Source organism: Spea bombifrons, chromosome 13 (genome assembly GCF_027358695.1).
Source record: "Spea bombifrons isolate aSpeBom1 chromosome 13, aSpeBom1.2.pri, whole genome shotgun sequence".
NCBI classification, from domain to species: domain Eukaryota; kingdom Metazoa; phylum Chordata; class Amphibia; order Anura; family Pelobatidae; genus Spea; species Spea bombifrons.
In genome coordinates, this window is record NC_071099.1 from 11,784,881 (window position 1) to 11,797,105 (window position 12,225).

Consider the following 12,225-nt stretch of genomic DNA (forward strand, 5'->3'; position numbering starts at 1 on the left):
AATGTCTCTGTAGGAAAGCGTGGCTGGAGGGTTGTCTCTTTCTTGGGACACCTTCACGGAGCACAATAAGAGAGAGGATGTTATCAGTGACAGCTGACAGGTAGCTTTCTTTTTCCATCCCATGATCGGAGCATCCAGAGTCTGTCACTGAAAAGATTAAGAGAGGTCGGTCGGCTGAGTAATCTCTTTGAGGACCAGCTGGAGAGCAAGAGACAAAAGAACCAGCAGAGATAAATGCTCGGAGGGCAGAAGAGGTCCACCAAGAAGCCAAAATAAGCCTCTTATCACTCAGCGGTTTGAGTTGTGTGATTGATACATGTCAATGAGACAGCGACCCCATCTCCTCACATCTCTGCTGGAGGTCTGGGAAAGTTCTTTACAAGAAAGACGTGCGGAATTTGCAAGTCCATGTCTTCTGCCATCACAAAAGCACCAATGCGAACCCTGAAGGACAGTCGTCTCTCATGTCTGTTGTCCGGGGGGGGGGATCTCAGATCGCATCACCTGCTTTTCATTGCTGTAACATTGTATTCTCTTTTTACTGTTTACTAAAAAAATATAAATTCAGAAATATTTCGTAAAATGATTTGTTTCCCGTCGTGACATTGAATTTGGTGGACGGAAGCCTCTACTAGCCAATGGCTACAGCCTAGAATCTGACTGAGAAGAGATACATAGAATGCGACAATGGCCCATCTAGTCTGTCCGTTTTTCATGGTGTATTCGCTTCTACCACTTCTGCTGGGAGACAGTTCCATCTATCTAAGGACATGGCGCTGGAGAAGTTTTCAGGAATTCCAAACTCACTGGAATTTCAATGGGTGAGAACAAACTCAGGCATGTGGATACGAAATACCCAAAAGAGACACAAAGATTCCCAGGGACAGAAGTACAAAAGACTTTCCGAGGGACATCCAATCAAAGACATTTCTAGGGAACGTTTCAGTTTGTTTCTGGATTTACGGACATTCCTGGGAACAACAACCCGGAATCCATGGAAATACGTGGCGCAGAACACGGATTGTTCACCTTATCCATCACCTCGACTTCGACCTCGATGTACTCTGCCGGGCGGAGAGGCGGCTACAGAGAAGAAGAGGTTATTGAAATGAATTATAACCCCAACAGGGGCAACTATGATGGAGGCAGGCAATGCTTGGGGTGGGTATAATGGGTAAAAGTTTTTGAAGAACATCACAAGGACTTGATTTGGGTTCTACGATCAAATTCTGTTCCATGCATTTTACAGCCTACAGGGTTCCGGGTTTCAGAAGATCGATGAGCTTTCGAAGAGTCCCACCAGGCTCTGAAGACGCGAAGGACCCCAGTAATGGGGCAATGCGGTCCTTTCTCTCGCGTTGTTAATGTGATTATTTTTTCATCCAGCCATTACTTGAGGCTTAGTAAATTCCCCCGCTTTTGCCATGATATGTGAAGAGGTCCTACTGGGATGTATTAGCTGTCGCCCCATGTGATGCAATCAGACTATAGAAAATTAAATCTCAACCAGATACTTAGATCTAATGTAAAAAAGCTTTACATTACATCAAGGTGGTAGATAAGTGGAACAGCCTCCCAGAAGAAGTGGTAGAGGCTAATACAGCGAGGCAATTTAAACATGTATGGGATAGACATACGGCTCCTGAATCTAAGCCGAGTGTCTGAGAGCGTTGACGGACACATTAGTGTAAAAGGTATGAATGGCGAGCGCAGACACATTGGAGTAACAGCGTGCAGGCATCAGTCCCCAGACCCTGCAAGTCTCCTCCTCTCCTTCCAGCTTTAACCTATAACTACCGAGCGGAGGGGAGGCTGCCTCCAGCAACTCGTTACAGAGAGAGAGGACTCGTGCCGTCCCAGCCCTGGGATTATTAACCGGCCAACAGACGCTCTCGCAGAGAGACATCTTTACCCTCGGCGGACCCTACCTACTGGAGACCTTATTACCCCCCATGCAGGATGAGCCGCACGTACTGCTTCCTGGGATGCTTTCTAGGTAGGTGCCAAAGTCTTTTCTAGACCACGTGGGGCAAACAAATGTATCGAAAAGTATCTGATTTGTTTAGAAACATTCCGGGACACTATCCCCGGAGGACTCCTCACCTGCACACCCTCCTTTAGGGGAGAACGTGCAGCGTCCACCAAGACAATCTTTTTTTGGGGGGGGGTTAATGTGAGAATTAGCGGAATCAGGCAATTTTTCTCGATTTTGGGTAGGCTAGACGAGCCGAAGGCTGACACTTCATCATCTTTAATTTATAACAGATTGCGGGAATGGTTGACCATCCGCTAGGTGTTTATCCGATGCGTCTGGGTTTCGTTGGAGACCGTCAGCGCGTTCCTGTCCGTATCACGCCAACGATACGCGGATCTTAGAACCGATAAAAAAAAAAATATATTTTAAACATCCCAAAAAAGTAGGACCTGTTATTTCAAATTAACCGTTTTTCGACGTTATATAGAATAATAAAACGGAAAAATATTTGATTCAATAAATAAATAAATAAATAAAAGAACAGCCTGCTTGGGGTCAGGCATTTAAATAGTTAATGAATTGGATTCAATGTATCGGATATAAGCGGCTGTTAAATCGGCCCCCGGCCCCCGACCATCACCTTACCGTCTGGAGTAACGTTAGTATAATGAGCGCTTTGTTTAGAGACCTGACCCGGGCACCTTTTCGGTAAAAATATTTTGGCATCTTCGGGATGCGTTGGAACGAGATCCGCTCTCAGACGGCAGTTTTCACACACGCGCCTCTCAAATCCTCATCCTATTCTGCAATTCCCCCCCCCTTTTTTTTTGCCCCCCCAGGCAGGCAATTTAGAGATTGTAATTAAAGGGAAATTATCCCTTTGAAATGAAATTAAAGGAGCCGCTTCGCCTCCGCCCCCCCCAGCCGTTTCATCTCTCCGGGTGTAAAGATTGGGAAGGGTTAATGGGATATTCAGCATTCTGGTATTAGAATGAGGTTTATTGGTAACATTTTCTGCTTTATTTTTCGGTCATTGAAGGAACTATTTAAGTAGGGAACCCTGGTATTAGCTGTTTGCACAAATTTGCACCCCCACTAGGGGTAATTTCAATCCAAAATAAAAAAAAATTACAATTTAAATTGTGTTAAAAAATCTGAACGTTCCTAATATTAAAAAATATATATTTTATATAATAAACAGAATTTGCCCGGCAGATCGGCCCCCATCTTTCCTGCTGTAAAGACTCAAACCTTAATGACTCTTCGGTTTAGTCTTAGATTCAGGAGCCGTATGTCTATCCCATGCATGTTTAATACCTTCACTGTATTACCCTCTACCATTTCTGCTGGGAGGCTGTTCTACTTATCCACCTCCCTCTCAGTAAAGTAAATCTTCCTTCCATTCCAGATAAGCCTCTGACATCTATTCTTCAGAGTAAGTTTAGAAATATGTTTGTGTTTAATGAGGTCTCTTTAACCGACTCCTACGTGATCCGTAACAAAAGGAACCCATCTACCCGTCCATCACGGCCCTCCGCCCCGCCATATCTATGGAGTTTCAGTTTATTTGGACAGAAAAAGAAAGCAAAACAAGGATTAAGGAGTTTGATAAATCACTCGAGTTATTTTTACAGCCAGAGGCTGCTGAGGAGCCCATCGCTGGCCGCAGTAAATCAGCTTTCAGTTCATGCATTACAGTATGAAAGGCGCTGTACGGACCCCCCATGTCCCCTGTAACTGGGGGGGGGCTGTCCAGGGTGCCGAGGACTGTACTGCAGCCCTGGGGATTGGATTTTAGATAAACGTCCCAGATTAGAGCAAAAACCCTAAAAACGTACAAACATAGAACCTGCCGGCAGATCGGCCCCATTCGGCCCCCGGCTAGTCACCTGTTTCTCCTGCTGTAAAGACTCAAACCTTAATCAGACATATTATTTTGCGAATAGTGCCCTTTTATCAGGTGTACAGCTCTGGGGGGTTATATTACTGTATACAGCGCTGGGGGGTATATTACTGTATACAGTGCTGGGGGGTTATATTACTGTATACAGCGCTGGGGGTTATTACTGTATAGAGCGCTGGGGGGTTATATTACTGTATACAGCGCTGGAGATTATATTACTGTATACAGCGCTGGGGGGTTATATTACTGTATACAGTGCTGGGGGTTATTACTGTATACAGCACTGGGGGTTATATGACTGTATACAGCGCTGGGGGTTATATTACTGTATACAGTGCTGGGGGTTATATTACTGTATACAGCGCTGGGGGTTATATGACTGTATACAGCGCTGGGGGGTTATATTACTGTATACAGCACTCAGGGGTTATTACTGTATACAGCGCTGGGGGTTATATGACTGTATACAGCGCTGGGGGTTATATGACTGTATACAGCACTCGGGGGTTATTACTGTATACAGCGCTGGGGGTTATATGACTGTATACAGCGCTGGGGGTTATATGACTGTATACAGCACTCGGGGGTTATTACTGTATACAGCGCTGGGGGTTATATATATTGTATTACTTATTACAGGACTTTATGTCATCAGCACTGTCACCTGAAGTCATGCATCGAAGTAGAAGCATATAATGTGTCACGAATGACAGCACTCATAACAATGTATCGCACTGTGTGGGTCTGCGCCCCCACTTGCCGTGTAACGCAGGATGGCGTCTGTGATGTCATCGATGAATCGCGCTCAGCACAGCCTTTCTTGTCCTGTTTCTCCTGCGAACCTCTAAAAAATCTGGAGCGCCCGCTGACAATCGCTTCTCTATCAAATGTTACAGACCAGTCCTAAACCGTCCGATAAATCAGACCCAAAAGAATGACAATCGTTTTATAGCCCGGTAACTTAACATATAATGAATAATACTAATAAATAATAACTACTAATAATAATACAAACGAAATAATATTATTAATAATAAATAATACCATAAAGTATAATAATACAAATAATAATATAATAACTATCACAAATAATAACATTCATAATATTCATTATAGTAATAATAACAATTAACTATTGATAATAAAAATAATAATTAATAATACATTATTTAAAATAACATTAATAATATCATAGTAATAATAATAATTAATAATATCCATAAAGTATAATAACAATAATAATACATAACTATTAAAAATAATAACATTCATAATATTCATTATAGTAATAATAATTGATGATGATGATAATAAAAGTTTTTTTTCCTTGTAACGATTATTAAGTGCAGCGTCCGACACGGAAAGGGTTACTTTTACCCCTCGCTCTTGTAAGAAGCACCGTGATTGGAGGCTTTTAGGTTTGCGCTGAGACCTCTTCTCTGACTCTAAACTGTAAGAAAAACACTTTAAGTTCTTAAGGGACCTGAAATGTTTTTATAAGCTGGAGGCTGTTGTGATTCTGATTAATCAAGCTTTGTTTGGGGTGGTTTGGTAACCTGGCCCTGAGAAAGCCGCTTATTCTGTGGATAATAATGATGCATATGGCCGGTAAAGTCACTTTTATTGGATGAGTGAACAACCCCAGAAATGTATTTAACATATAAATCTAAAAAATACTTATATTATATTATATATACCGTATATAAACATATCATAGATAGACTCGACCCCCTGTAGTCTCGTATTATTTGATTGCTGGGATCAGTAAATGACTATTCGTGTCTCTGGGCAGCGGTTTGCTTACCTGGTGGCTGCCTCCTGATGTAAGCGCTTGTGCATCCGCATCCACATCTCTCAGAAGCTTTCATTAACTTGCTTCTACTGCCATGGTCGGTCTGGGATCAGGACTGAATATTCCAGAACCCTCTTAACGGGGTTAAGCTGCATAGTAGCCATTTGTATGAGTTATCTGAGCCCCAATTTACTAGACAAACGGCCCGACTCCTTATCACACTGCCTGTGGGAAACAATAGACTGACTCAGTCTTAATCACCCAGTCTGACTTTCTGACTAATGAAAGTCTATGGAGGAATGGACTTCATTAGCATTGCCATAAAGCATCAGCTCAGTGTGGTGATTGAGCCAGGAAATTCACCCAAAATATCACATGACTGACAGGAATGGCGGCTCCAGGTCTGCAGATAGGGGTTATATTACTGTATACAGCGCTGGGGGTTATATTACTGTATACAGCGCTGGGGGTTATTACTGTATACAGCGCTGGGGGTTATTACTGTATATAGCGCTGGGGGTTTTATTACTGTATATAGCGCTGGGGGTTATTACTGTATATAGCGCTGGGGGGTTATTACTGTATACAGCACTGGGGGGTTATTATTACTGTATACAGCACTGGGGGTTATTACAGTATATATAGCGCTGGGGTTTATGCTCCATGGGATCTCGCCTGTAAAGAGGAAAAGTTATTCACACATTTTACAAACGCATAACATATTTCTGTTTTTTCCCATAATATCCGGCTTTTAATGGCTCTGCTTACATGCAAAGAGCGTCTCCGTTGGCCAGGAACACGTATGTTGTGTGAAGGGTTGTATGAAGCCATTTAAATCGGGTGAATGACTTTTCTTTTAGAGACACGTACGTGTTACAGCGTTTATCTAGTTATTTTCACAATATTCGTGGGGGAGCAGACCTGCCCGTAACCCCTTCCAGTAAGTCCTGCAACTGATTACGAGGCCCGCCGTCCCCAGACTGGATTTGGAGGCTGAATCCCTGGTCCGGTAATAAAATGCGTCTGCGACGGGACAGATTTATTGTGACAAATTCAGCTGGCACGGTGATAAATCAAAGGGCATATTTACTCCTCCATCTCAGAGGATTCGCTCGGAGAAACTCAGACTATACAAACCTTACTGAGCGGATTTATTGACCGAGGGAACTTGGCGAAATTGGGCGGGAGCGATATGAAAATATTTTTGGAGAATAAGACATGAGGTTATGTGCCGCCAACAAACTTATTTTAGACTTTTCTTCAGTAGAATTTTTTTTTCCTTTACCGGGACCTCATGCGTTTGACCACCAGGAGGTCCACCAGACTATGGACGCAGACAGAAAGTTCTGCTGCCTAGAAGTGTCCAATCAAGATATTACTCAAATCATGGGGTTAATTTACCGAGCCTATCCTATAGAAAACTCATTACCGACAAACGTTGACTACCCCCATGGTGTAGACCATACACCTGGTGGTGGCTCCAACACCTGATGGAATCCTGCCGGTGATGGACCAACCAATGGGATTTTATCTCCAAACCTGTAGACCTCTAAATTGTGTCCTATAGTGTCTGTGTCAAGGTCAAAGGATCTTTCACCGGCTAAGAGTATGAGGAGGGTATTTAAGTTACAGATTCAGAGGGACACGCTTCATAATGCATAGAGACGTTGGTGAGATACAATGTTTCAACTCATGGTTTAGTGAATAAACCTCAGAAAACCGCAGATACCGCTAACCATCGTGAAGGCCCAGCTCGATGGGATTGCCCTTCATAATGCATAGAGACGCTGACGAGATACAATGTTTCAATTCATGATCGGCCCGTGGCTCCCACCAAGTTGTGAACCAGGGATCCAAAAGAAAGTGTTTATTTGAAAAGTCCCACCCTTTTTTTCGGGAAAGGCTTACGCACACGCCGGAGTAGTTCGTGTGCAATGCTAACATTTTCCTTCCATTTTTGTTTTTGGAAAGAACAAGTTGATTAAGTTGACCGTTTCAGGACGCGGCCCATTTCCGTATCGCGGGGAGCGATGAGGTAAGTGGTAGACTTGTCTGAAGTTCTTGATATTGAAAGGAAAGTGTACATCAAAGGCCTCGTACAGGTCCCCAATCCCTATAAGTGACCTCTGTGTCTGCTCTGCGATGAATTTAAAATAACACGGGAAATACACACGCAATCTGTTTCATGTCCTGGACCGGAGCAAGAGAAGAAAAAAAAAAAAAAGAAGGAATCCACGTGCGGATTATCAGCTCAGGAATGATTTGCTTCAGATGATGCGTCCAGGAATCAAAACCCAGTGCAGAAGATGTGAAGAGGAATTCAAGATAAGATTAAACTCCCGAGTCTTATCTGAAGAATGGGTTCCATGTGGACCTATTTAACCTCCTCTGAGAAGACGCCACTGGAAGCCTAACATGTATTCTCATATTTAGCGGAATATATATCAAAGTTACCTTTAAAAGCATGCAGCATTCTTCTGGATTGACATAGATAGCCTATCAACATTCTAATGGAACAGAACTCACGGTTCTCACGCTACATGTAGCTCTAAGAACATTATATTCCGCTGTCTAGATGGGGTGGGAAATAAAGGCATATTTTTGTATAAGAATTATGTAATTTATTTGTAATTTTTTGTTTCGCTGCAGTGGTTTAGCTGATAACCCCAATTAACAGCATGGCCCATGTGGAACATCTTCTACCAAGTCTTTAAAGATGGTTCTCGATAGTCGGATTCAATTTTATTTAAGAAGTGGATAAGTGGGGTAGCCTCGGTGCGGTGGTGGAGGTCGATTTGCCCAACAAATGCTCTGTTTTGATGGATAAACAATTCTCGAGATGTAACGAAGGTCTTGGAATAACTGGTAGGGTAGATTAGCCAAGGAAAACGTTCACACAATACCCTTCGACGAGCAGGAAAGCAGATGAGACCACGATTTTCCACGTTCCCATACAGTTTTGTTTATTAATCATTTCTCCTGGAGAATTGTGGGGAGGAAACGATGTTGTGGTCAGAACTGGTCATTTTTTAACAATTTGAGGAATCCAGGACACTACTACAGAGGTGTCTTTGTTATAAAAGAGACTTCATGTTGTGTCCTAATGACTCTCTCGTTCACATGCATGTGAAAGTTATGTAGTTGGTTATATAGAGCAGAGACGTGTTCTCGAGAGCAGAGACGTGTTCTCGAGGTCCACCAGGAATAAAGTATCACTCTGAGGTTCTGTCAGGTTTCTTCTCTAAATAGCTGAAACAGAGTTGAAACATTGTATCTCACCAACGCCTCAAAGCATCAAGAAGGCCAACCACTGCTATCTGGACCTTCACGGTAGTTAACGGTATCTACTGAGGCTCTCTGAGGTTTATTCACTAAACTGAAGGCTTTTATGAATTGAATATTAATCACTGTTTTGTTTTGTTTGCAGGCCTCGTGTCTGGGAATAAGCTGTGGTACGTACCGGAGCCGGTTGACTCAAACCCCAGCTCTGAAAGACTGAACTGGGAGCCCCAGTGCCAATACCAACTGCGCCACCTGCAGGACGGAGCCCGTATTACAGCTCTGTTACCACCCAACATCGAAGGGCATTGGATTTCGACAGGGTGAGCTGCAACACGTGTGATTCTGTACATGTGTGTAACAGTGTTCTTGGTGTATTGCGCAATGACGTTTTAGGTCTTTGTGAAGTATACGTTGTTTCTGCCAATTCATTAGGATTTGTTTTTCTTTTCTCCTTAGATGTGAAGTCCGTCCAGGACCAGAGTTCCTCACCAGATCCTACATGTTCTACCCAAATCGTTTCTTCAAAGCCCTCCAATTCTACTACAAAGACCACAAATGCAGAGAACCCACCTACACCTTGGTGATCAAAGGAAAACTGCGTCTACGGCAGGCGTCGTGGATAACAAGGGGAGCCACAGAAGCCGATTACCAGCTGCACAAAGTCGGTATTGTCTTCCACAGCCAAGAGGCCATGAGCCACATCCGAGCCCAGATGAACAGAACGTGCGCTGGGTTTGTGTCAACGGGCAGGTCTTGGGCTCCTGGCAGAGTGTACGAACTTCTCAGCGACAAGGCAAACAGGGATTGTACGGCATCCATCGGGTTCACCATGCATGAACTAAGCTTGGTCAGGGTGGAGAAGCAGTATAGCACGCAGCACGTGGGGATGCTGGTGGAGAAGCTCTTTCTAGGAGACATTCACACCGAGAGATCGGAGAGAATCCACTACCGGCCAACTGGATACCAGCAGCCGCTCCAAAATGCAATGGTGAGTGTCCACGCGGATATCATTAAGAGGGGGGTATAAAGATTGTAATACGGTATTTCATGTTGTACTACAAGCCACAACACGACGAATGTTGGGTCGGTTCACGTTCTGTTGCTATCTGTGGCATCATGATGCAGAATAGGCAACACTCCATAAAAAAGAACCCTTGGGTCTCCTGAGTTCCAGGTCCTCCAGAAGGACATAGGTGGAACAAGGGTATAAACTCCTACCCCATTAATAATCCAGAAACAAAATGTTTGTGCCCTTTAATTAATTGGCTTTTGTCTTCACGCAGCATCACGTACATCCGTGCCACGTCTGTGGACTTATACAACGGTCCGACGAACATCATCCTCCTGTCTTACCGCACACCGCCCATCCGCCGGTGCACCTCAGCGGGAAATGGGTCAGCAGCCAGTGTGAGGTGCGGCCGGCCGTCCTCTTCCTCACCCGCTACCTGACTTTCCATGGGGAGAACCGCAGGTGGGAAGGATTTTACTACCACTACGCTGACCCGCTGTGCAAACAGCCCACGTTCACCTTGTACGCCTCAGGGCACTACACAGAAGGGGTCCGTTCGGATCGTATCCGAGGGTCCACGGAACTGGTGTTCAAGGTGAGCCAAGCTCGGGTTAGACCGCTGAACCATTCCATCTTGAGGATGCTCAACAGCTCTTACCCCGGGAGTTGCGGCGATTCCGGAAACTGGACCATCGGAGAAGAGCAGGACATCACCGGCACCGGGGGGTGCGACGTGCTGGGTATTCGCCTACCGCACACGGAATATGAATTGTTTAAAACCGAGCAGGACAGCGGTGGACGGTATCTTCTGTATACAGGCGAACGACCCACGGACGGGTCCAGCCCTGATACCCCTAACAAAAGACCTACGTCTTACCAGCCGCCTCTTCTCCAGTGTGCCGGGCAGCCCTCTGTCCCGGCCAGACACCACATGGACATCTCGTTCAGCAAGGCGCCCTTATTAAAGCCGCAGCTGCTAGTTTTGATCTCTCTGTTTATTATAACACATATTTTAAGGCAGAACTGATATAATTTGGCTGTTTTTCCAGGTGCAGCCGCCTGACCTCCACAGGGCTGGGACACTCGTACAGTCAACCGAAAGGATAAAAATGTCTCCTCTTTCTTAATTGTTTATTTTGCTAAAGATTTTGTACATACTTCTATACGGTTTAATGCACTTGCTAAAAAGATGTATTTTCTATGAAATCCAACATATTGAAACATGCTTCCCCCCTCCCGACTTTCCGAAACGATCCACACATTTCTAAGCCGGGAGGTCTGGCGGAAAAAAAAAAATATTCCTCTGGCTTCATTCAAGGGAAACTTGGACGTTCTTAATATCGACAGAACCAGGACAATCCACGATCGGAACGTGATCAGCGTGATTTATTCTTAAAACGTGCCTGTTTGCGGCAGGGGAGCTAAAGGACGGATATATATCACGGACAGAAAGTCCAGATCCGGCTCCCTCCATCACCCGGCGTCCGACTGGTTAAAGTGGATTTTGTGTATACGTTACAGTAAACAAAATGTAAGATTAAAAAGGGATTTTTACAGTTAAATGTTGTGTCTCTTACGAAGGTCCATTCTATAAATGTAGCGTGTGCTTCCTAAGCCAATCTTCTAATAGATGCATTGAAAACGCCAAAAGGTAATGTTTGTAACGATAGGCATACCTGGGGACGCTCTAGATTTACCGTGGCGATTTATACGGACTCCGGCGCAGTTATTTTCTTGGGTAAAGGCAATGGTGTTTGACCCATGCGATATGATGTGGGCTAGCTGCACTCACAACCGGACCACCTCTTTCCCGGGTTCCAACATGGGGTAAGCGGGAAGAGGTGCAGGTCCAGCTCCTTGGGAAGTTCCCAGGCAACTGGGAATTCAAAATAAATAATTTGTAGAAAAAAAAAAAGGAAACAAGAAAAAAAATTCCTGAAAGTCTGTCGAAGCGTCAATTTGAAACCCGCGGTTATCTTAGAACGTAGGAAATCACAGAGGGTCTTCAGCATCATCATTGGCTGACTGCAGCATTACGGTCTTGTTCAAAGACTTACTCTCGATACCGAGGACCTCCCGTTTCGTTTTAGTTTTTTTTTTTTTTTTTACCCATCTCCTGCACTCGACAAATTCTTTTCATCGAATGTCTCTCAGTGCTTTTATTTTCCTGGAATTCATATTTAATTTTAAAAAATTCTATTAAAAAAATAACTCATCAATCCCGTATATTATATGCTTGTGTTTTCTAAAACGCGCCCTAGATA

General features: G+C 44.1%; 1 protein-coding gene across 1 annotated transcript; it reads left to right on the forward strand.

Annotated features, from left to right (window-relative positions):
- Positions 1-1,840: 1,840 nt before the first annotated feature.
- APCDD1L (APC down-regulated 1 like) lies at positions 1,841-11,523 on the forward strand. The gene is made up of 4 exons (XM_053453355.1): positions 1,841-1,996; positions 9,098-9,272; positions 9,409-9,940; positions 10,236-11,523. Exons 1-4 carry the CDS (start codon positions 1,960-1,962, stop codon positions 10,986-10,988), a joined length of 1,497 nt encoding a protein of 498 aa, XP_053309330.1. The 5' UTR covers positions 1,841-1,959; the 3' UTR covers positions 10,989-11,523.
- Positions 11,524-12,225: the final 702 nt, after the last annotated feature.

What these genes read in the sequence shown, in the direction of transcription:
- APCDD1L (XM_053453355.1), top strand. Translation starts at nt 1,960, where the DNA reads ATGAGCCGCACGTACTGCTTCCTGGGATGCTTTCTAG. An exon ending in GGGCATTGGATTTCGACAGG is followed by an intron (nt 9,273 to 9,408) that starts GTGAGCTGCAAC and finishes TTTTCTCCTTAG; the next exon opens with ATGTGAAGTCCGTCCAGGAC. An exon ending in AGCCGCTCCAAAATGCAATG is followed by an intron (nt 9,941 to 10,235) that starts GTGAGTGTCCAC and finishes GTCTTCACGCAG; the next exon opens with CATCACGTACATCCGTGCCA.